General features: G+C 47.6%; 1 protein-coding gene and 1 long non-coding RNA gene across 5 annotated transcripts in view; one reads left to right on the top strand and one right to left on the bottom strand.

The window, feature by feature from the left end:
- Positions 1 to 19,891, top strand: part of LOC134949067 (uncharacterized) — a 42,812-nt gene extending 22,921 nt beyond the window's left edge. The window contains exon 3 of the long non-coding RNA XR_010183094.1: positions 19,679 to 19,891. This is a non-coding gene — a long non-coding RNA (uncharacterized LOC134949067). The remainder of the gene's footprint in view (positions 1 to 19,678) is intronic.
- Positions 1 to 25,789, bottom strand: part of MCF2 (MCF.2 cell line derived transforming sequence) — a 360,378-nt gene that overhangs the window by 233,129 nt on the left and 101,460 nt on the right. For all 4 annotated transcript variants that reach the window (XM_063937419.1, XM_063937417.1, XM_063937415.1 and 1 more), the window contains exon 2: positions 17,517 to 17,585. In XM_063937419.1, coding sequence (XP_063793489.1) covers positions 17,517 to 17,585 — 69 coding nt within the window. The remainder of the gene's footprint in view (positions 1 to 17,516; positions 17,586 to 25,789) is intronic.

Raw genomic sequence — 25,789 nt, 5'->3', positions numbered from 1 at the left:
TAGCGCCGGCCGCCAGCCAATCACAGCTGGTGGACCGGCGGCCAATCAGGGAAGCGGCCGCAGCGGCTCCTGATTGGCTGCGGGACTGCCCGTTCTGACTGGCTGGCAGCTAGCACTACAATTTGAAAGTCCTCCGGCGCGCTCAGCGCGTCTTGTCCATGGCTGCCGCCTGCCGCCCGCCTAATAGTAAGTGTAGTTTTTCTGACACCAACCCTCCCTCACTGTGGTGCTCGCTTCAGCCTCCCTCCCGCTCCGCTTCCTACACCCTCCAGCGCTGCTCCCTAGTCCCTACACTACACACACCCTCCAGCGCTGCTCCCTAGTCCCTACACTACACCCACCAGCGCTGCTCCCTAGTCCCTACACTACACCCACCAGCGCTGCTCCCTAGTCCCTACACTACACCCACCAGCGCTGCTCCCTAGTCCCTACACTACACCCACCAGCGCTGCTCCCTAGTCCCTACACTACACCCACCCTCCAGCGCTGCTCCCTACAGCCTCCGTGCTCCCTACACTCTTTTCCACTGCCCTCCACTCCCACTCTCCCTGCTCCCTACTGCAATCCCGGGATCCCGGGAATCCCGGGATTGAGCGTTTTTCAATCCCGAATCCCGGGATTGGCCTCCCTAATCCGGACCACTTGTCCAATAGGTCCCATTGGAAAGTCCTTGCATGGAACCTGCCGAAGGGAATGGCCTCGTATGTTGCCACCATTTTTCCCAGGACTTGAGTGCAATGATGCACAGACACTTGGTTTGGCTTCAATAGGTTCTTGACTAGAATCATGAGTTCCTGAGCCTTTTCTATCGGGAGAAAAACCTTTTTCTGGTCTGTGTCCAGAACCATGCCCAAGAAGCTCAGACGAGTCGTAGGAACCAGCTGCGACTTCGGGATATTGAGAATCCAGCCGTGTTGCTGTAACACCTTCACTGAAAGTGACACACTGTTTAGTAACTTCTCGCGTGATCTCGCTTTTATGAGGAGATCGTCCAAGTAAGGGATAATTGTGACACCCTGCTTGCGCAGGAGCACCATCATTTCCGCCATTACCTTTGTGAAAATCCTCAGGGCCGTGGAAAGCCCAAACGGCAACGTCTGAAATTGGTAATGACAATCCTGTACTGCAAATCTCAGGTATGCCTGATGAGGTGGATATATGGGAACATGAAGGTATGCATCCTTTATGTCCAGGGATACCATAAAATCTCCCCCTTCCAGGCTGGCGATGACCGCTCTGAGCGATTCCATTTTGAACTTGAACCGTTTTAAGTATAGGTTCAGGGATTTTAAATTCAATATGGGTCTGACCGAACCGTCCGGTTTCGGAACTACAAACAGGGTGGAGTAGTATCCCTTCCCTCTCTGAAGTAGGGGAACTTCGACCACCACTTGTTGAAGACACATTTTGTGAATACCATTTAACTATCTCCCTTTCCAGGGGAGAAGTCGGTACAGCCGATTTGAAAAACCGGCGAGGAGGCACCTCTTCGAATTCCAGCTTGTATCCCTGAGAAACAATTTCTTTTGCCCAGGGATCCACCTGTGAGTGAACCCAGATGTGGCTGAAAAGTCGAAGACGTGCCCCCACTGGGGCGGACTCCCTCAGCCGAGCCCCAGCGTCATGCGGTGGATTTTGCAGAGGCAGGGGAGGATTTCTGTTCCTGGGAACTAGCTGTGCTGTGCAGCTTTTTACCTCTGCCCTTACCTCTGGCAAGAAAGAACGATCCACGCACTCTTTTGCTTTTATTTGAACGAAAGGACTGCATTTGATAATGTGGCGCTTTCTTAGGTTGTGAGGGAACATAAGGCAAAAAATTCGATTTACCTGCCGTAGCTGTGGAGACCAGGTCCGAGAGACCTTCCCCAAACAATTCCTCCCCCTTGTAAGGTAAAACCTCCATATGTCTTTTTGAGTCGGCATCACCTGTCCACTGCCGGGTCCAGAGGACTCGTCTAGCAGAGATTGACATAGCGTTTATTCTGGAACCCAGTAAACTAATGTCTCTTTGAGCATCCCTCATATATAAGACAGCATCCTTTATATGGCCTAGGGTCAATAAAATGGTATCCTTATCTAGGGTTTCAATCTACGCCGATAAGGAATCTGTCCATGCTGCAACCACGCTACAAACCCAGGCCGACGCAATTGCCGGTCTGAGTAATGTACCAGAATGTGTGTAAATGGATTTCAAGGTAATCTCCTGCTTGCGGTCTGCAGGATCCTTGAGGGTAGCCGTATCTTGTGATGGCAGCGCTATCTTTTTTGACAAGCGTGTCAACGCTTTGTCCACCTTAGGGGATGATTCCCACCATACCCTGTCCGTTGGCGGGAAAGGATACGCCATAAGAATCCTTTTGGGAATCTGCAGTTTTTGTCTGGAGATTCCCAAGCTTTTTCACATAATTCGTTCAACTCATGTGAGGAGGGAAAAGTTACCTCTGGCTTTTTTCCCTTATACATGTGTACCCTCGTGTCAGGGACAGGGGGTTCCTCTGTGATATGCAACACTTCTTTTATTGCAATAATCATATATCAAATACATTTAGCCACTTTCGGCTGTAACTTTACATCATCGTAGTCGACACTGGAGTCCGAATCCGTGTCGGTATCAGTGTCTGCTATTTGGGATAGTGGGCGCTTCAGGGACCCTGAAGGTCCCGGCGACATAGGGACAGACACGGGTACACTCCCTGACTGTTCCTTAGCCTCAGCTTTGTCTAATCTCTTGTGCAATAAGTTCACACTAGCACTTTAAACATTCCACATATCCACCCAGGCAGGTGTCGGCACCGCCGACAGAGACCTCCCATTCATACGCTCCCCCTCCTCTCTAGGTGAGCCTTCTACCTCAGACATGTCGACACACGCGTACCGACACACCACACACACACAGAACCTCTTATCTGAAGACAGTTTCCCCACCAGGCCCTTTGGAGAGACAGAGAGAGAGTATGCCAGCACACACCCCAGCGCTGTATGACCCAGGACAAAAACACATTAATATTATGTTTACCCAGATAGCGCTGTTTACATATACAATATGCATCAATTTTGTGCCCCCCCCCTCCTCTTTAAAACCCTCTGTCTACCGTGGTATAAGCAGGGGAGAGTCCGGGGAGCTTCCTCTCAGCGGTGCTGTGGAGAAAAAATGGCGCTGTGAGTGCTGAGGGAGAAGCCCCGCCCCCTCGGCGGCGAGCTTCTGTCCCGCTAAAAATCTCTAAATTTGGCTCTTATATATGTACAGTGCCCAGCTGTACATATACTTATTTTTTCCAAAAGAGGTCTATATGCTGCCCAGGGCGCGCCCCCCCCTGCGCCCTGCACCCTTACAGTGACTGCCGTGTGTGAGGTGTATGGGAGCAATGGCGCACAGCTGCAATGCTGTGCGTTACCTCAGTGAAGATCATGAAGTCTTCTGCCGCCTATGAAGTCTTCTTTTCTTCTCATATTCACCCGGCTTCTATCTTCCGGCTCTGCGAGGGGGACGGCGGCGCGGCTCTGGGACGGACGGCGAGGGTGAGACTTGCGTACCAATCCCTCTGGAGCTAATGGTGTCCAGTAGCCTAAGAAGCAGAGCCTTGAAACTCACAGAAGTAGGTCTGCTTCTCTCCCCTCAGTCCCTCGATGCAGGGAGTATGTTGCCAGCAGGCTCCCTAAAAATAAAAAACCTAACAAATATACTTTCTGTCAGGAAGCTCAGGAGAGCTCCCTGAAGTGCACCCATCTCCTCTGGGCACAGTATCAAACTGAGGTCTAGAGAGGGGCATAGAGGGAGGAGCCAGTGCACACCCAGACCTAAAGTCTTTCTTAAAGTGCCCATGTCTCCTGCGGAGTACGTCTATCTCCATGGTCCTTACGGAGTCCCCAGCATCCTCTAGGACGTTAGAGAAACTTTAGCTATATATTTTACTATACGCCTGAATGGTCCACAAACGAGATAAGCGATGGGTGGCGTTGCAGATTAATTCTGCTGCATCTAGCCATAGTTAGCTGGTTCCTGCTGTGAAAACCTTGCACTACTGATCAGGTCTACACATCGGGATAGGTTTAGGTTGCCGAGAGGGGGGTTAGGTTTAGGCTCCCCCAGGGTGGGTTAGGGTTAGGCTGTGAGGAGGGAGGGTTAGGGGGTAAGGGGGAGAGGGGTAGCATGCTTCCCGACCCCTGCAGATATACTAAACAGTGGGATGCCACTGTCAGTATTCTGACGGACGGCACCCACACCCCAGCATTTCATCCCCAATCCTACACAACAAACTCATCAATATATGTGATGTGGTACTTTTGGCAGCAACGTTGTTTCAAATACTGCAATCTCAAGGGAGCTTCATATGAAACTCAGCATTCAAAAAATAAGATTTTAAACCTACCGGTAAATCTTTTTCTCCTAGTCCGTAGAGGATGCTGGGGACTCCGTAAGGACCATGGGGAATAGACGGGCTAGCGGGAGACATGGGCACTAAAAAGAACTTTAGATATGGGTGTGCACTGGCTCCTCCCTCTATGCCCCTCCTCCAGACCTCAGTTAGAGGAACTGTGCCCAGAGGAGACGGACAGTACGAGGAAAGGATATTTGGTAATCTAAGGGCAAGATTCATACCAGCCCACACCATCCACACCGTATAACATGGATATACGAACCAGACAACAGTATGAAACAAAACAGCATCAGCCCGAGACTGATCAAAACTGTAACATAACCCTTATGTAAGCAGAAACTATATACAAGTCTTGCAGAATGTAGTCCGCACTGGGACGGGCGCCCAGCATCCTCTACGGACTAGGAGAAAAAGATTTACCGGTAGGTTTAAAATCTTATTTTCTCTTACGTCCTAGAGGATGCTGAGGACTCCGTAAGGACCATAGGGATTATACGAAAGCTCCAAAACGGGTGGGAGATTGCGGATGACTCTGCAGGACCGATTGAGCAAACATGAGGTCCTCATCAGCCAGGGTATAAAACTTGTAGAACTTTGCAAAGGTGTTTGAACCCGACCAAGTTGCTGCTCGGCAAAGCTGTAATGCCGAGACACCTCGGGCAGCCGCCCAAGAAGAGCCCACCTTCCTAGTGGAATGGGCCTTTGCAGAATTTGATAACGGCAATCCAGCCGTAGAATGAGCCTGCTGAATCGTTGTCACGATCCGGGTATCTGGACGCCATTACTTACCCTTCAGATGCCTCCTAAGGCGGGCTCAGCGTTCCAGGACCGGATTCTGCTGTTCCTGAGTTTCCACATGCAGAGTGTCAGAGTGGTGTTTTCATCAGCCGCGGCCTCCGCTGTGCCCGCGTGGTTAAATGTGCATCTATCAGCCTGGCGTCTCCTGTCTCCGGTGGCCGGCGCCGCCATTACTGTTTCCCAGACCACATGGATTACAAACCAAACTTCCCTCCAAGTGTCTGCATGGGCGCAGCCATCTTGGATTCTGTCATCTGATCATTTCCACCAATCTGCTGTCTGTATTGTTGATTTGCATAATTGCCTAGCCAACCCCTTCCTTGCTGCAGGTATAAGTAAGCTGTGCCTGAGCAAGGAAGATGTCAGTGCTTTGGTTGTCAAACCTAGTTCCTGTTTGTCTCTCTCCTATGATTGTCTTCCAGGTTCCAGCTCCTGTCTCAAGACTTCCACCATAGAGACCCGCACCAGCATTCCACCTGCGGTGTAGCCTGACTCTCCAATCCATTGTGGATTCATCTGTTTCCAGCTACAACATTACCTGCTTCCAGCTCAGCTTCCAGCAGAGTACAGCTTCCCTTAAAGGGCCGGTGTCCTTTCTACACTTTACCACTCTCCACCGGTATTATTATTTCTCCGCTCTCAAGTTCTACATTTCAGTTCATATTTCATCGCTCCCAAGTTCATTTATTATTTAACTGGTTCCAGCCAGTATCCACTCCGTGCTAACAACAGTCTGGTTCCAGCCAGTATCCACAGCAGCTGTTTTACCTTCAGCAACCCAGCCTTTCCTGGAACACCAGCTGGCACAATCCTGGGTTATCTCCATTGCTACAGTCGGGCCTGGTAAGGACTTTCCATCTAGAAGATCATAAGAACTATCTCACACTACCAGTGCCCTGTGGCTCCTGCCATCCTGTAGTACTCAGGAACTGTATTTATTCTTTGCTGACTTTTACGTTTTCTTTTACTGCTGCTGTGTTGCGGAGTTGTCATAATAAACATCATTGACTTTTATCCAAGTTGTCGTGGTCACGCCTTCGGGCAGTTATTATTCATGTTACTTACATGTCCAGGGGTCTGATACAACCTCCCAGGTTCCGGTACATCTCAGCCCCTACAACTGAGGCTGCCTCCCGTCAGCTCAGGCCCTCAGTTGTGACAGTAAGCACTGACCTAATGAATCCAGCCGGAGACCAGGATCAAGCGGCCAGGCCGATGCAAGAACTGGCAGCCCGACTAGAACATCAGGAGGCTGCACAGGGCCACATCATCCGCTGTCTCCAGGATCTCTCTACTCGGCTGGATGGGATTCAGACAACTCTCCGTGGATCAGGCGCGTCTGGTGCGTCAACCACAGTGACTCCAGCTATAACCCCACCCACCTTACCCATTTCTGCTCCACGTCTTCATCTTCCAACGCCAGCAAAATTTGACGGATCTCCAAGATTCTGCAGGGGATTTCTCAACCAGTGTGAGATTCAGTTTGAGCTACAACCTGGCAATTTTCCCAGTGACCGTACAAAAATTGCCTACATTATTTCTCTTCTCAGTGGCTCAGCCCTTGATTGGGCATCACCGTTATGGGAGAGGTCCGACACCCTGCTATCTTCTTACACTGCATTCGTGTCAACATTCAGGCGCATCTTCGACGAGCCAGGCCGGGTAACTTCAGCTTCGTCTGAGATTCTCCGTTTACGCCAGGGATCACGTACTGTAGGACAATATCTTATACAGTTCCAGATCCTGGCATCCGAACTGGCATGGAACGACGAGGCCCTGTATGCTGCATTCTGGCATGGTTTATCCGAGCGTATTAAAGATGAGTTAGCTACCAGAGACTTACCCTCCAAGTTAGATGAGCTAATCTCACTTTGTACGAAAGTTGACTTACGTTTCAGAGAGAGAGCAACTGAGCGTGGAAGATCATCTGCTCCAAAATCTTCTCCTCCTCCTCGCCAACTGTCACCAACTAAAGATGAACCCATGCAAATTGGCCGTTCCCGTTTAACTCCTGCTGAGCGCCGAAGACGTCTCTCCGAGTTTCTCTGTCTGTATTGTGCAGCTCCGTCTCACACCATTAATGCCTGTCCCAAACGTCCGGGAAACTCCAAATCCTAGCTCGCCAAGGAGAGGGCCGGCTAGGAGTAATGATCTCCTCTCCATCTCCTCAAGATTGTAACCTCCCAGTCTCGCTTCAAGTTGCTCAACGTTATCAGAACGTCATTGCCCTCCTGGATTCCGGAGCAGCTGGGAACTTTATTACCGAAGCCTATGTTAAACGGTGGTCCCTACCCACCGAGAGACTTCCTTCGTCCTTTTCCTTAACTGCTGTGGATGGCAGTAAAATTTTTGATACAGTTATTTCTCTAAGGACTCTACCAGTTCGTCTGAGAGTGGGAGTTCTTCATTCCGAACTTATTTCACTTTTAGTGATTCCAAGAGCCACACATCCTGTGGTCCTGGGCCTTCCATGGCTCCGTCTTCACAATCCTACAATTGATTGGACGACTACGCAAATCCTGGCATGGGGTTCCTCCTGTACTAAGACATGTTTGTTTAAAGTGTTGCCTGTCTGTTCTTCCTCCCCCAGGTCGTCTGATGTTCCACCTCCTCCATATCAAGATTTCACGGATGTGTTCAGTAAAGCTTCTGCTGATATCCTTCCTCCTCATAGAGAATGGGACTGCCCGATTGATCTCGTTCCAGGGAAGGTTCCACCTCGAGGCCGAACTTATCCGTTGTCTCTCCCCGAGACGCATTCTATGGAGGAATACATTAAAGAGAACCTAGCAAAGGGGTTCATTCGACCTTCTTCTTCTCCAGCCGGCGCAGGCTTCTTTTTTGTAAAGAAGAAAGATGGTGGTCTGCGGCCGTGCATCGACTACAGAGGTTTGAACGACATTACCATCAAGAACCGCTATCCTTTACCCCTGATTACTGAGCTCTTTGACAGAGTTAGCGGAGCTACCATCTTTACAAAGCTGGACCTGAGAGGTGCATACAATCTCATCCGGATCCGTGAGGGTGACGAGTGGAAGACCGCATTTAACACCCGTGACGGACATTATGAGTACCTCGTCATGCCCTTCGGATTGAGCAATGCTCCAGCTGTCTTCCAGCATTTCGTCAATGAGATCTTCAGAGACATTCTATACCGTCATGTCGTGGTCTATCTAGATGATATCCTCATTTTTGCCAACGATTTAGAGGAACATCGTTTCTGGGTAAAGGAGGTTCTGTCCCGTCTCCGTGTCAATCATCTCTACTGCAAATTAGAGAAATGCGTCTTTGAAGTCAAGTCCATTCCGTTTCTAGGGTACATTGTGTCCGGTTCCGGACTAGAGATGGATCCTGAGAAACTACAAGCAATCCAGAATTGGCCGGTACCCTTAACCCTCAAAGGGGTCCAGAGGTTCTTAGGGTTCGCCAATTATTACCGAAAGTTTATACGAGACTTTTCCACCATTGTGGCGCCTATTACTGCTTTCACCAAGAAGGGTGCTAACCCGTCCAAGTGGTCTGAAGAAGCCATGCAAGCTTTTCATCTTTTAAAACAGAGGTTCATCTCTGCACCTGTCCTGAAACAGCCTGACATCGACTCTCCTTTCATCTTAGAGGTGGATGCCTCCTCCGTTGGAGTAGGAGCGGTGTTATCTCAGAGGGCTAAAGATGGTCATTTACATCCTTGCAGTTTCTTCTCACGGAAGTTCTCCCCAGCGGAGCGCAACTATGCCATTGGCGACCAGGAGTTGCTAGCCATCAAGCTCGCTCTAGAGGAGTGGAGATATCTGTTGGAGGGAGCTTCTCATTCAATCACCATCCTTACAGACCACAAGAACCTTCTATATCTAAAAGGCGCACAATGTCTCAACCCTCGTCAGGCCAGATGGGCACTTTTCTTTTCCAGGTTCGACTTTAAACTCCAGTTCTGTCCGGGCTCTCAGAATCGCAAGGCCGATGCCCTTTCCCGCTCATGGGAGCAAGAAAATGAGTCAGAGTCTTCAGACAAGCATCCTATTATAAATCCGTTGGCATTCTCCACGGTAGGGATGGACTCTACGCCCCCATCAGGGAAAAGTTTTGTGAAGCCGACACTAAGGAAGAAGCTCATGCATTGGGCCCATGCTTCCCGTTTTGCCGGACATACAGGTATCCAAAAAACCCTGGAGTTTATCTCTAGGTCCTATTGGTGGCCAACTCTGAAAAAGGACGTTTTGGAGTTTATTGCATCTTGCCCAAAGTGTGCTCAACATAAAGTATCCCGCCAGTCGCCTGCGGGGCAACTGGTTCCACTATCTGTTCCCCGTCGACCATGGACCCATTTGTCGATGGATTTTATTACAGATTTGCCCATGTGCAACAAGTTCAATACCATCTGGGTGGTAGTTGACCGGTTCACCAAGATGGCACACTTCATTCCTCTCACCGGTCTTCCGTCAGCTTCCAAGTTGGCTCAAGTATTCATACAAGAGATCTTCCGACTCCACGGTCTTCCAGAAGAAATTATCTCAGATCGAGGAGTTCAATTCACAGCCAAATTCTGGCGAAGTTTATGTCAAGTCCTCCAAGTCAAGTTAAAGTTTTCCACGGCTTACCATCCTCAGACCAATGGTCAAACTGAGAGGGTGAATCAGGACTTGGAGGCCTTCCTCCGCATCTATGTGTCCTCCTCTCAAGATGACTGGGTTCAATTACTTCCCTGGGCCGAGTTCTGTCATAACAACCAGTATCATTCTTCATCTTCTTCAACACCATTCTTCACCAACTTTGGATTCCACCCTAAAGTCCCTGAGTTCCAACCGCTTCCAGCAACTTCTGTTCCCGCAGTGGATATCACCTTGCATCAGTTTGCCAATATCTGGAAAAGCGTACGATCAGCTCTGCTCAAGGCATCGTTCAGGTACAAGAAGTTTGCGGATAAGAAGCGTCGAGCAGTTCCTGCTCTCAAGGTGGGTGATCGGGTATGGTTATCCACGAAGAATTTGAGGTTAAGAGTTCCCAGTATGAAGTTTGCACCTCGCTACATCGGTCCTTTTAAAATTGATCAAGTCATCAATCCTGTTGCTTACAGACTCCAGTTACCTCCCTTCTTAAAAATACCCAGGACATTCCATGTTTCCCTGTTGAAACCGCTAATCTTGAATCGGTTTCATTCCTCACTTCCACCAACTCCGAAAGTCCAAACTCAACGAGGCGTTGAGTATGAAGTGGCCAAGATCCTGGACTCACGTCACCGTTACGGTCAACTTCAGTATCTCATTGACTGGAAGGGCTATGGTCCTGAAGAACGCTCTTGGACCAATGCCTCTGACGTCCATGCTCCTGCCTTGGTCCGAAATTTCCACGCAAAGTTTCCTTTAAAGCCTAAGAAGTGTCCTGGGGCCACTCCTAAAGGGGGGGGTGCTGTCACGATCCGGGTATCTGGACGCCATTACTTACCCTTCAGATGCCTCCTAAGGCGGGCTCAGCGTTCCAGGACCGGATTCTGCTGTTCCTGAGTTTCCACATGCAGAGTGTCAGAGTGGTGTTTTCATCAGCCGCGGCCTCCGCTGTGCCCGCGTGGTTAAATGTGCATCTATCAGCCTGGCGTCTCCTGTCTCCGGTGGCCGGCGCCGCCATTACTGTTTCCCAGACCACATGGATTACAAACCAAACTTCCCTCCAAGTGTCTGCATGGGCGCAGCCATCTTGGATTCTGTCATCTGATCATTTCCACCAATCTGCTGTCTGTATTGTTGATTTGCATAATTGCCTAGCCAACCCCTTCCTTGCTGCAGGTATAAGTAAGCTGTGCCTGAGCAAGGAAGATGTCAGTGCTTTGGTTGTCAAACCTAGTTCCTGTTTGTCTCTCTCCTATGATTGTCTTCCAGGTTCCAGCTCCTGTCTCAAGACTTCCACCATAGAGACCCGCACCAGCATTCCACCTGCGGTGTAGCCTGACTCTCCAATCCATTGTGGATTCATCTGTTTCCAGCTACAACATTACCTGCTTCCAGCTCAGCTTCCAGCAGAGTACAGCTTCCCTTAAAGGGCCGGTGTCCTTTCTACACTTTACCACTCTCCACCGGTATTATTATTTCTCCGCTCTCAAGTTCTACATTTCAGTTCATATTTCATCGCTCCCAAGTTCATTTATTATTTAACTGGTTCCAGCCAGTATCCACTCCGTGCTAACAACAGTCTGGTTCCAGCCAGTATCCACAGCAGCTGTTTTACCTTCAGCAACCCAGCCTTTCCTGGAACACCAGCTGGCACAATCCTGGGTTATCTCCATTGCTACAGTCGGGCCTGGTAAGGACTTTCCATCTAGAAGATCATAAGAACTATCTCACACTACCAGTGCCCTGTGGCTCCTGCCATCCTGTAGTACTCAGGAACTGTATTTATTCTTTGCTGACTTTTACGTTTTCTTTTACTGCTGCTGTGTTGCGGAGTTGTCATAATAAACATCATTGACTTTTATCCAAGTTGTCGTGGTCACGCCTTCGGGCAGTTATTATTCATGTTACTTACATGTCCAGGGGTCTGATACAACCTCCCAGGTTCCGGTACATCTCAGCCCCTACAACTGAGGCTGCCTCCCGTCAGCTCAGGCCCTCAGTTGTGACAATCGTGTTACAGATCCAGCGAGCAATAGTCTGCTTAGAAGCAGGAGCGCCAACCTTGTTGGCTGCATACAGGACAAACAGTGCCTCTGTTTTCCTCACCCGAGCCGTTCTGGCCACATAAATTTTCAATGCCCTGACCACATCAAGGGACTCGGAATCCTCCAAGTCCCGCGTAGCCACAGGCACCACAATAGGTTGGTTCATATGAAAAGATGAAACCACCTTGGGCAAAAATTGAGGACGAGTCTGCAACTCTGCTCTATCCACATGGAAAACCAGATAGGGGCTTTTGTGAGATAAAGTCGCCAATTCCGACACTCGCCTTGCCGATGCCAAGGCCAACAACCTGACCACTTTCCAAGTGAGATACTTTAATTCCACCGTTTTAAGAGGTTCAAACCAGTGAGACTTAAGGAACCGCAACACCACGTTAAGGTCACAGGGTGCCACTGGAGGTACAAAAGAAGGCTGGATATGCAGCACTCCCTTCACAAAAGTCTGTACTTCCGGAAGAGAAGCCAATTCCTTTTGAAAGAAAATGGATAGGGCCGAAATATGAACCTTAATGGAGCCTAATTTTAGGCCCAAATTCACTCCAGTCTGTAGGAAGTGAAGGAAACGGCCCAGATGGAAATCTTTTCGGAGGAGCATTCCTGAACTTACACCAAGAGACATACTTCCTCCAAACACGGTGATAATGTTTTGCTGTCACGTCCTTCCTAGCCTTTATCAGAGTAGGAATGATCTCATCCGGAATGCCCTTTTCCGCTAGGATCCGGCATTCAACCGCCATGCCGTCAAACGCAGCCGCGAGGGCCCCTGTCGTAACAGGTCCTCTCTGAGAGGAAGAAGCCACGGATCTTCTGTGAGCATTTCCTGCAGATCCGGATACCAGGCCCTTCGAGGGCAATCTCGAACAATGAGAATTGTCTGTACTCCTCTTCGTCTTACGATTCTCAATATCTTGGAGATGAGAGGAAGAGGAGGAAACACATAGACCGACTGGAACACCCACGGTGTCACCAGGGCGTCCACTGCTACCGCCTGAGGGTCCCTTGACCTGGTGCAATACCTCGGTAGTTTTTTGTTGAGGTGTGACGCCATCATGTCCATCTGAGGCAGTGATGAAGTCCCCACTCTCCTGGATGTAGATCGTGTCTGCTGAGGAAGTCTGCTTCCCAGTTGTCCACTCCCGGAATGAAGACTGCTGTCAGAGCGCTTACATGATTTTCCGCCCAGCGAAGAATCCTGGTGGCTTCTGCCATTGCCACTCCGCTCTTTATTCCGCCTTGGCGGTTTATCTGAGCCACTGCGGTGATGTTGTCTGACTGAATCAGAACCGGTAGGTCGCGAAGCAAAGTCTCCGCTTGACGAAGGCCGTTGTATATGGCCCTTAATTCCAGTACGTTGATGTGAAGACAAGCCTCCTGGCTTGACCAGAGACCTTGGAAGTTTCTTCCCTGTGTGACTGCTCCCCAACCTCGGAGGCTCGCGTCTGTGGTTATCAGAACCCAGTCCTGAATGCCGAACCTGCAACCCTCTAGAAGGTGAGCACTTTGCAGCCACCACAGGAGAGATACCCTGGCCCTGGGGGACAGGCTGATCATCTGATGAATCTGTAGATGTGACCCGGACCACTTGTCCAGAAGGTCCCACTGAAAAGTCCTTGCATGGAACCTGCCGAACGGAATGGCCTCATAAGACGCCACCATCTTTCCCAGAACTCGAATGCAGTGATGCACCAACACCCTGTTTGGCTTCAAGAGGTCCCTGACCAAACTCATGAGTTCTTGGGACTTTTCTGGTCTGTATCCAGAATCATGCCTAAGAAAGGCAAATGGGTAGTCGGAACCAACTGTGACTTCAGGATATTGAGAATCCAGCCGTGCTGCTGCAACACCCTCAGGGAAAGCGATACGCTGTTCAGCAACTGCTCTCTTGACCTCGCTTTTATTAGGAGATCGTCCAAGTACGGGATAATTGTGACACCCTGCTTGCGCAGGAGCACCATCATTTCCGCCATTACCTTGGTGAAAATCCTCGGGGCCGTGGAAAGCCCAAACGGCAACGTCTGAAATTGGTAATGACAATCCTGTACAGCAAATCTAGGGAACGCCTGATGAGGCGGATATATGGGGACATGAAGGTATGCATCCTTTATGTCCACGGACACCATATAATCCCCCCCTTCCAGGCTGGCTATGACCGCCCTGAGCGATTCCATCTTGAACTTGAACCTTTTTAAGTAAAGGTTTAAGGATTTTAAATTTAAAATGGGTCTGACCGAACCGTCCGGTTTCGGGACCACAAACAGGGTTGAGTAATACCCCATCCCCTGCTGAAGCAGGGGAACCTTGACCACCACTTGTTGAAGACACAATTTTTGAATTGCATTTAAAACTATCTCCCTCTCTGGGGAAGAAGCCGGTAGGGCCGATTTGAAAATCCGGCGAGGAGGCACCTCTTCGAATTCCAGCTTGTAACCCTGGGAAACAATTTCTATTGCCCAGGGATCTACCTGTGAGTGAACCCAGACGTGGCTGAAAAGTCGAAGACGTGCCCCCACTGGGGCGGACTCCCTCAGCGGAGCCCCAGCGTCATGCGGTGGATTTTGTAGAGGCCGGGGAGGACTTCTGCTCCTGGGAACTAGCTATAGTTGGCAGCTAGCTGTAGTTGGCAGCATTTACCTCTGGCAAGAAAGGAAGATCCCCGTACTCTCTTGGGTTTATATGATCGAAAGGACTGCATCTGATAATGTGGTGTTTTCTTAGGTTGTGTGGAAACATAAGACAGAAAAGTTGATTTACCTGCAGTAGCTGTGGAAACCAGGTCCGTGAACCTTCCCCAAACAATTCCTCACCCTTGTAAGGCAAAACCTCCATATGCCTCTTCGAGTCGGCATCACCCATCCATTGTCGGGTCCATAGGGCTCGTCTAGCAGAAATCGCCATAGCGTTGGCTCTGGACCCCAGTAGGCCAACGTCTCTCTGAGCATCTCTCATATATAGGACAGCATCCTTAATATGACCCAGGGTCAATAAAATGGTTTCCTTATCCAGCGTATCTATATCAGCAGATAAAGTATCTGTCCACGCTGCTACAGCGCTACAAACCCAAGCCGAAGCTATCGCTGGTCTGAGTAATGTACCAGTATGTGTGTAAATTGACTTCAAGGTAGTCTCCTGCCTGCGATCAGCAGGATCCTTGAGGGTTGCGGTATCTTGAGATGGCAGCGCTACCTTTTTGGATAAACAGGTCAACGCTTTGTCCACCCTTGGGGAGGATTCCCACCGTATCCTGTCCTTAGCCGGGAAAGGATACGCCATAAGAATCCTTTTGGGAATCTGCAGTTTTTTGTCCGGAGATTCCCAAGCCTTTTCAAATAACTCTTTCAGCTCATGAGAAGGGGGAAAGGTTACCTCAGGTTTCTTTTCCTTATACATGCGCACCCTCGTGTCAGGGACAGAGGGGTCATCTGTGATATGCAACACCTCTTTTATTGCAATAATCATATAATTAATACTTTTAGCCAATTTTGGCTGTAACTTTGCATCATCATAGTCGACACTGGAGTCAGAATCCGTGTCGGTATCCGTGTCTACAACCTGGGATAGTGGGCGCTTTTGAGATCCAGAAGGCCCCTGCGACATAGTAAAAGTACATTCCCTGGACTCTGCTTTGTCCAACCTCTTGTGTAATAAATTCACATTTGCATTTAAAACATTCCACATATCCACCCAGTCAGGTGTCGGCGTTGCCGACGGAGACACCACACTCATTTGCTCTACCTCCTCCCTAGAAGAGCCTTCCGCTTCAGACATGCCGACACAGGCGTACCGACACCCCACACACACAGGGAATCTCTAATCTGGAGACAGTTCCCCCACAAGGTCCTTAGGAGAGACAGAGAGAGAGAGAGTATGCCAGAACACACCCAGCGCTAATAACTTTGGAAACCAAAATTTCCAGATAGCGCCTTTTATATATATATATATATATATATATATATATATATCTTGATTGCGCCAAATTATGTGCCCCCCCCTTCTTTAAATCCCTCTGTCACCGTGTTCAGCAGGGGAGAGTCCGGGGAGCCAGCTTCTCAGCGTGTGCTGTGGAGAAAAATGGAGCTGGTGAGTGCTGAGGATCAAGCTCCGCCCCCTCAGCGGCGGGCTTCGGTCCCGCTCGAATCCATTCAAAAACTGGCGGGGGATACCCATATACAGCCCACAGAGCTAATATATCTAGTTTTACCAGTCCCAGAGGTGTAAATTGCTGCCCAGGGCGCCCCCCCTGCACCCTGCACCCTTACAGTGCCTGCCGTGTGTGTTTTGTGTGGGAGCAATGGCGCGCAGCGTTACCTCAGTGAAGATCTGAAGTCTTATGCCGCCTCTGAAGTCTTCTATCTTCTTTTACTCACCCGGCTTCTATCTTCCGGCTCTGTGAGGAGGACGGCGGCGCGGCTGCGGGACGAACAGCTAAGAGAGACCTGCGTTCCGACTCCCTCTGGAGCTAATGGTGTCCAGTACCCTAAGAAGCAGAGCCTAGCATTTAAGTAGGTCTGCTTCTCTCTCCTCAGTCCCTCGATGCAGGGAGCCTGTTGCCAGCAGGCTCCATGAAAATAAAAAACCTAACAAAAATTCTTTCTTTCAGGAAACTCAGGAGAGCTCCCTGTAATGCACCCAGTCTCCTCTGGGCATAGTATCAAACTGAGGTCTGGAGGAGGGGCATAGAGGGAGGAGCCAGTGCACACCCATATCTAAAGTTCTTTTTAGTGCCCATGTCTCCTGCGGAGCCCGTCTATTCCCCATGGTCCTTACGGAGTCCCCAGCATCCTCTAGGACGTAAGAGAAATTATTAATGTTAATTCAGATGTCTTTTATTGGAAAATGTACATTACAATGACGCATCTGCTCCTGCACTGGAGACTTCAGCCAACATGTATTAAGGAAGCCTCTGAACTTACTATAACTATTTGTTTTCTCACATTAATAGCATACCTATATAATATAAATATATTTCTTATTATCTTTTCATTCTAAGCACTACAGCGTTGTACAGGAAATAAATAAAACATTTCAAACGCTGATAGTTACATAGCTTAAGCACAATACAAGAAAAGCACATAGCATAAGTATTAAACATTACTATAACCTCACACACTGGGTAGGACATGTAGTATTTTGAATAAATTATATTTGATATTACAGGTTGAGTATCCCTTATCCAAAATGCTTGGGACCAGAGGTATTTTGGATATCGGATTTTTCCGTATTTTGGAATAAGTGCATACCATAATGAGATATCATGGTGATGGGACCTAAATCTAAGCACAGAATGCATTTATGTTACATATACACCTTATACACACAGCCTGAAGGTCATTTTAGCCAATATTTTTTGTAACTTTGTGCATTACACAAAGTGTGTCTACATTCACACAATTCATTTATGTTTCATATACACCTTATACACACAGCCTGAAGGTCATTTAATACAATATTTTTAATAACTTTCCGTATTTCGGAATATTTGGATATGGGATACTCAACCTGTATCTCCTCAGAGAAACCTTATATGTTCTAAATACCCATAATGTTTTATTAAGTACACTTCTAGTGCCATTAGAGACTACAGAATAATACTCTGGGTATCACTTTGCCAAACACTGTACAAGTTCATGCGGGGGATATAATTACATGCTAACACAGGGAGACAGAGACCAGCTTACCTGATAGAAAAGCATATTCTTTCATCAACAGATCGGTGATGTCCTTTGCACAGATGGGAGCTGCTGTCTCTGTAAAACAAACAGTTCAATTAAAATACATCAGGAAAACTGCTGCCTGACAGTCACACTAATTTTATACATTCTTCATCTATTGAAGAAAACCAGGCAACATAGATTTCCAAGACTGAAAACTACATCAGGAGGCGAAGCTAGACCTAGATAGCGGTAACCACCGGCATACATGGACACAGCTTTCAACATTATAAAGACTGAAAAGCATGTAGGGAATACCTCCCAACTGTCCCGATTTTCGCAGGACAGTCCAGTTATTTTGGGACTTTCCTGCTGTCCGACGCGCGGGCTGCAGCGTCCTGCGGTGGGGAAGGGGGGGGGGAGGGGTGCAGTTGGGAGGCTCCTGTCAGTCACTGCTCTGCCTAGCAGAGCAGCGGTGAATGGACGCTATGCGCATGTGCACAGGGTCTATTCACTAGAGACGGAGGGCCAGGGGGCATGCCAGCAGCTCACAGAGCGCTGGCCATGCCCCCATAGTGACAGAAAATGGTGGCGTGGCTCACGGTTGCGGCACTCCCCCTTTTCTATAGACCACGCCCCCTTTTGGGCGGCCGCTGCTTTGCTACGCCATACTGTTCCTCTTCTCCCAATGTTGGGAGGTACAGTATGATGTAGGGTGAGGGAATTACCAATTTTTTTTGTCTTGTTACATTAAGGTGCTAGTGCCTGTTGCATTTAATCTGTAGTTCTATGGCAGGGGTGGGGAACCTGCGGCCCTCCAGCTGCTGTTGAACTACACATCCCATCATGCCCTGCAACAGTTTTAGCATGGCCAAATAGCAAAACTGTAGCAGGGCATGCTGGTATTTTTAGTTCACCAACAGCTGGAGGGCCAAAGGTTCCCCATGCCTGTTCTATGGTATCTTCACTGTTGAATGTAGCTTGCTGGCTCCACTGACTCAAAATTACATGGCTAGGTAAGGATGCCTGTACTATATACTGCCTCATCCACTGTGGAGCATTGCAGTAACCGCCATGTGAGACCAGAAGAACTAGAGCACGTCATAGAGCATCGCAGTGGCCACCACCATATAATACAGAAAACATCACAGTGAGTGCTATATTATGCAGAGAACATGAAAGCGACCTCCATACAATACACAGAGAATGGCACTGATAATTCACTATAATGATCATTGCAGCGATCCCATTTAATAATGAGAGCATATGTGACCGCCATAAAATACATACAGCATCGCAGTGACCACCATGTAATGCAAAGAACATGACAGTGACTGCTATATAATGCAGAAAACATCACAGTGACTGCCATATATTACAAAAAGCATCAGTGACCGCCATATAACACAGAAAGCATCAGTGACTGCCAGTAATTGCAGAGAACAGCACAGTGACCACTATATAATACAGAGTAGATCAGTGACTGCCAGTTATTGCAGAGAACATCAGTGACCGCCATATAATACAGAAAGCAACAGTGGCCACGATATAATTGAAAGAGAATCAGTGAATGCCATATAACACAGAGAGAAGTTGTAACCACCATATAACACCAAAAAAAGAAAATACAGTCACCTCACCCACACACGCACTCACAACATTAATAATCCACTCTCATCTGCACACAATATTAATATACGCCACCCACCAGACAAACAATTCTGTACACCCATAACAGAAATAACATAACATAAATTCACCCCCCAAAACACACACTACATCAAAACATCCCAGCATCTCCAATGACACTTACTTGGAAGGATGATCTCACTGGTCTCTGCAGAGGTTGGGAGCAAGTGCAGGAATAGAGAGACAGGCTAGAGGGGTGGAAGGGTAGGGAATTTGGGATGATGGGAAGAGGTCTCATGCAGGGACAGGAAGGCGTAGAGAAATAGAGAGACAAGCTGGAAAAGAGGAGTAAAAGGGAACTCGGGGAGGCAGAAGAGGAACTTGCCACACTAGTTAGATCACCTGTTGCAGGTCAGCACCAGTAGTAGCTTGTACACCAGATTTACACCAGGCATATGTCACATACACTTAAGCCCCTATTTATAATAATTTGTTCTCTTTGCAATATACGAATTTGCTATTAGGCATCAATAAAACTTCACATTTCTTTAATATTTCAGGAACAACTCCCCATCATGTATACAAGAAAAAAGAAAATGTTTTTGACTTAAACACCCACACAAAAGCAAAATATAAGCCTGCCAGCAAAGAAACACTAATCAATGTCAGTGGTTTATTCACGAACAGTTAATCACAAGCAGTTTGCCAGTGCTGGCGATACTCATGATCATTATCATCTGCTATTTGCACTGACTCCTGACCACCAACAAATAAAGCTGCTATAGTATATCCTAGACTGCGCATGTTCATAAGTAAGCAAACACTACCTTATTGCACTTGACCTGCCTTCCCCCGTCCCATGTCTCCAGGAGCAGGCTGACGCAAGAGCCAGAATTACAGACACCTGCACAGGGCTGGCTACAGAAATCTTGGGGCCCGGTACTCCATTATCTCTGGGGCCCCCGCAATCCACCTTGGCTTTAAAAAATAGTATATATATATATATATATATATATATATATATATATATACTGTATGTAAAGGAGCTCACCACAGCCAGGGCGTCTCTTGTCTGTTTTGTCTGTACGGAGCGGAGTTGGTCAGCGGTGGGGGTGTGGGGGGGGGGGCAGGTTCTGTATAGAGCCTATGAGTCAGACTGTTAGTCAACCCGGTTGGCGGTTTTCCTGCTGGGCTCCCCAGCTCTTTGGTGGTAGTATCAGGGACAGACAGGGAAGTGGTAGTGCAGTGATGTGCGGAATGACTGCAATACAGCATGGACCACAGGGACTGGACCTAGTGACGGGGGAAAGGAGGCAGGAGGGGTTTGAGGGCCTGCTAATTGTTTTCTTACTTAAATGCATTATTAGGTGGTGCGGTCTAATTTTTTGTGCCCCTTATTCTTGGATCCCGCTGAGTCTCAGGGCCCTGTACGGGTGCCCCTTTGTCCTCGCTGTCGCTGGGCCTGCAGAGAGCATCTCAGTGACTGCTAGATAATGTATAAAATATTATAGTGACAACCATATAATGTAGATAAGCACCATATAAACCAAAGAGCATCAGTGATCTCCATATAATACAGGGAACATCACAGTGACCTCTAAATAATATAGAGAGCATCACAGTTACAGCCAGATAATACAGAGAGCATTGTAATACTGTATACAGAGAATTACATCCAGTATACAGTATTATTGAAGTGCTGTGCTGCAGTAGTCAGTGACATAGACTGAGAATTACATACTTTAAAAAGGATTACACAAGTGATACTGTGCAGCTGTCAGTGACATACTGTATACCAGGGGTGGATTGGGATGGAAAACTAGCCCGGGAAATTTATGAAAGCAGCCCTAATAGGGGTGCGGTCTGATGAGGGGGTGGGGTCTGTTGAGGGGTGCGGGATTCCTCCTGATTGTTTGCAAATAGGGCCTTCCTTGTATTTTTACTGCAGTTGTGTCTGGGACTAGGGGCTGATTGGGAACTAAAAGTGGCCCTGTACAATTTTGTAGAAGTGGCCCGACATGGGCAGCACAAGAGGTGTAACATACCGTGTAGTCATGGCAACATCACTGGATGCAGAGTTGCTGTACTGCAGGGGTGGAATAACAGAATGAATGGGGACATTGCAGTGTACTGAGGGGCAGATGTATTAACCTGGAGAAGGCATAAGGAAGTGATAAACCAGTGATATGTGCAAAGTGATAACACACCAGCCAATCAGCTCCTGTTAATTTACATATTGGAACTGATTGGCTGGTGCCTTTATCACCTTGCGCATATCACTGGTTGATCACTTCCTTATGCCTTCTCCAGGTTAATACATCTGCCCCTGAGTGTGGTGAGCTGCCTGTCATGTGGGGGTGGGGCCCTATAGCCAATCCGTCCCTGATATACTGAGACTTAAATACAGTATATAGTATTATAGAAGTGCTGTGGTACAGCTGTCACTGACATATACTGAGAATTACATGCTTTACAAAGGATTACACAAGTGGGACTGTGCAGCTGTCAATGACAAATACTGAGAATTACATCCACTATATAGGAATATCGAAGTGTTGGCTGTGTTATGTATAAAGCTGGGTACACACCTAAAGATATATCTGCAGATCAACCGATCTGTATATATATCTGTAGATGGTACACACTGAGAAACCACCACTGATATCTGCAGATATATCTGTTGTTGAGAACACTGGCAGATCACCGTCATGAAATGTGGCAAATATTCTTGCACTTTACATAGTGGCCTTATAAAGAGCACACAGATAAAGGAAATAGATCCTCTAGTCTCCTGTGATGCTCTGCAACTATAACATCAATTGTGTCACAGTACCTTGTGTATTTTTTCCAAATAAAATAAATACTATCTAAAGTATGTTTAGATATACATTAAAAGATTATTATATGGGTCAGGGATGTGGCTTTGGGTCACAGCTATAACCAGACATTTTGGTGCCCTGTGCCAAAAAGAGAATTGGTGCCCCCTCTTCCCTCCATATATAAAATATTGCAGTGCGGGCCGAAGGGGCACGTCAAAAATATAGGTGCGTGGCTTTATGGTTAAGGAGCGTGGCCACAGAATAGTACCAGTTCACATTAAACCACACAGTACCATCCGTTAGTCACATGACACCGCACAGTAGTGTCCGTTAGTCATATCACACTACACAGAAGTGTCCGTTTGTCATATTACACCGCACAGTAGCGTCTGTTTGTCATATTGCACCGCACAGTAGCGTCCGTTTGTCACATTACACCGCCCAGTGGAGTCCGTTAGTCCCATTACACCGCACAGTAGTGTCCACTAATCACATTACACCGCCAGTAGCATCCATCAGTCACATTACACAGCACAGTAACGTGGAAGTCTCTCGCTACACATACTACAGGAGGCAGTAAGGGGTAAGTGCGGAGCGCACGGGAAGCCGGGAAAGCCTGTGAAGCCTCTGCAATGCCTGGTGATCTATACAGCGGACAGGCACCAGGGAGTGAGTGGGCGAGGCTTTGGACAGCCACTCACGATGACAGGAAGTGCTGCGGCCGGAGAGGGGAACCAGGGAGGGGACTGATACCCTCTGCTTTAGGTACAGTAGGTGGGAACCTTCAGTAGTTAACCCAGATTCCTGGGGGAAACAGAGCACCATTAGCGTACACTATGAAATAGCTCCTTGGACTCCCATGAAATGCAAGGCACTATGGAAGTTTTTATAATTAACAGGATTTCTCCATGTTGGATCCATTTAAATTTTCAGTTTATACTGAATAGGTTTCCCATATCCGTTAGCTTTAAACCGGAATATAGGGGAGTATAGAACAAGTTTTAGCTAATAAGATATCACCCTCATATCAATTTAAAGGGGAGGAAATGATGACATGCACTGATGGTGGTATAAGGCAATCCAGGGAGGATTCAATCACTATCCTTCACCCTGAGGGCTGCATACACATGTTCGGTAACCTGCAAAAGCTCCCAGTAAGTATCATGGGAAATTAGGGTTTAAACCTACCACAAAGGTATTATTTTTCTGATTTATTCTTTGTTCAATTAGATCTCAAGTTTAGGGTTTTTTTGTATTTGGTCTCACATTATGAGTAACAAGTTATATACCATTCAGTTCCAATTTTTATTATGTTTTACATATTTAGTGTAAAAAGAATATAATATTTACATATATATTTATATATATATTCTTTACAATGTCTATATGTATAATGAATTTATTATGTATGTAATTATTGACAGTGCACTAATAGGCACATTCCCATTATTTAAGGTGTGATACGATTGGATCTAAGCATATGAAGTCATCTTGCTATTACCTAATCTCATTATAGAGCGTATCGCGGTATATATTTTCATTTCACTTTGTATCATTCTTGATGCGTGAATTTTTAACAAACCACGCATTTTTTCTGGCCAATATAGTCTGAAAATCACTCCTATTTCGCTATTTAATAGATAGCTCAGAGCAGCTCATGTGGCCTAACTGAAGAAGTATTAAAGAACTAATAGTCCATTGTTCCCCCATTTTTATAATTTATGGGGTACGTATTATTGCACAATGTTTTGTTCACGTAAATGTGCTAAATATTTTATCAATAAAATAAATCAATATCTAGTTCATAGACTAATAGGGGTAAATTTACTAAAATTCGTATTTTTCCGAATGAGGTTAAAGTTCAAACACGAATGACATCGAAAGTGCAAATTTGCAACTTTTTGAATTTATTACGACTAATTTACTAAGCTGTCGTATTCTGCATTTTCGTATTTTCCGATGTCGATGTCATTCGTATTTTTTGGCAGTGTTTTACGGGAGTGAATTGTAAAACACTGCCGACATTAACACAATGAATCTCGGCCGGATCTGTGAGATCCGTGCTGGGCTTCATTGTGCACCTTTCGTAAAAAAAAAGAACATTGTTAAAAATGTAAAAAAAAAAATGCGTGGGGTTTCCCCCATAAACAAAACCAGCCTCGGGCTCTTTGAGCCGGTCCTGGTTCACAAAATATGTGGAACAAAATGACCGGAGTTCCCCCATATTTCATAAACCAGCACCGGGCTCTGCGCCTGGTCCTGGTTCCAAAAATACGGGGGACAAAAAGCGTAGGGGTCCCCCGTATTTTTGAAACTAGCACCGGGCTCCACTAGCCAGGTACATAATGCCAGAGCCGGGGGACACTTTTATATTGGTACCTGCGGCCCTAGCATTACGTGCCCACCTAGTCACCCCTGGCCGGGGTACCCTGGAGGAGTGGGAACCCCTTAAGTCGAGGGGTCGTCCCCCTCCAGCCACCCAAGGGCCAGGGGTGAAGCCCGAGGCTGTCCCCCCCATCCAAGGGCGGCGGATGGGGGGCTGATAGCCTTTTTGTAAAAATGTGAATATTGGCCCTCATTCCGAGTCGTTCGCTCGGTATTTTTCATCGCATCGCAGTGAAATTCCGCTTAGTGCGCATGCGCAATATTCGCACTGCGACTGCGCCAAGTATCTTTGCTATGAAGAAAGTATTTTTACTCACGGCTTTTTCATCGCTCCGGCGATCGTAATGTGATTGACAGGAAATGGGTGTTACTGGGCGGAAACGCGGCGTTTTATGGGCGTGTGGCTGAAAACGCTACCGTTTCCGGAAAAAAACGCAGGAGTGGCCGGAGAAACGGGGGAGTGGTTGGGCGAACGCTGGGTGTGTTTGTGACGTCAAACCAGGAACGACAAGCACTGAACTGATCGCACAGGCAGAGTAAGTCTGAAGCTACTCTAAAACTGCTAAGTAGTTTGTGATCGCAATATTGCGAATACATCGGTCGCAATTTTAAGATGCTAAGATACACTCCCAGTAGGCGGCGGCTTAGCGTGTGTAACTCTGCTAAATTCGCCTTGCGACCGATCAACTCGGAATGAGGGCCATTGTTTTTAGTAGCAGTACTACAAGTCCCAGCAAGCCTCCCCCGCAAGCTGGTACTTGGAGAACCACAAGTACCAGCATGCGGTGGAAAACCGGGCCCGCTGGTACCTGTAGTACTACTACTAAAAAAATACCCCAATAAAAACAGGAGACACACACCTTGAAAGTATAATAAGAATTTACTCACCGGTAATTCTATTTCTCGTAGTCCGTAGTGGATGCTGGGACTCCGTAAGGACCATGGGGAATAGCGGCTCCGCAGGAGACTGGGCACAACTAAAAGAAAGCTTTTGGTCTAACTGGTGTGCACTGGCTCCTCCCTCTATGACCCTCCTCCAGACTTCAGTTAGGATACTGTGCCCGGAAGAGCTGACACAATAAGGAAGGATTTTGAATCCCGGGTAAGACTCATACCAGCCACACCAATCACACCGTATAACTCGTGATACAATACCCAGTTAACAGTATGACAACAACTGAGCCTCTCAACAGATGGCTCAACAATAACCCTTTAGTTAAACAATAACTATATACAAGTATTGCAGACAATCCGCACTTGGGATGGGCGCCCAGCATCCACTACGGACTACGAGAAATAGAATTACCGGTGAGTAAATTCTTATTTTCTCTGACGTCCTAAGTGGATGCTGGGACTCCGTAAGGACCATAGGGATTATACCAAAGCTCCCAAACGGGCGGGAGAGTGCGGATGACTCTGCAGCACCGAATGGGCAAACTCTAGGTCCTCCTCAGCCAGGGTGTCAAA

The sequence above is a fragment of the Pseudophryne corroboree genome, chromosome 8 (genome assembly GCF_028390025.1).
Source record: "Pseudophryne corroboree isolate aPseCor3 chromosome 8, aPseCor3.hap2, whole genome shotgun sequence".
Taxonomy (NCBI): domain Eukaryota; kingdom Metazoa; phylum Chordata; class Amphibia; order Anura; family Myobatrachidae; genus Pseudophryne; species Pseudophryne corroboree.
Note: the sequence above shows the minus strand (reverse complement) of the source record. Positions and strands in the feature narration are given on the sequence as shown.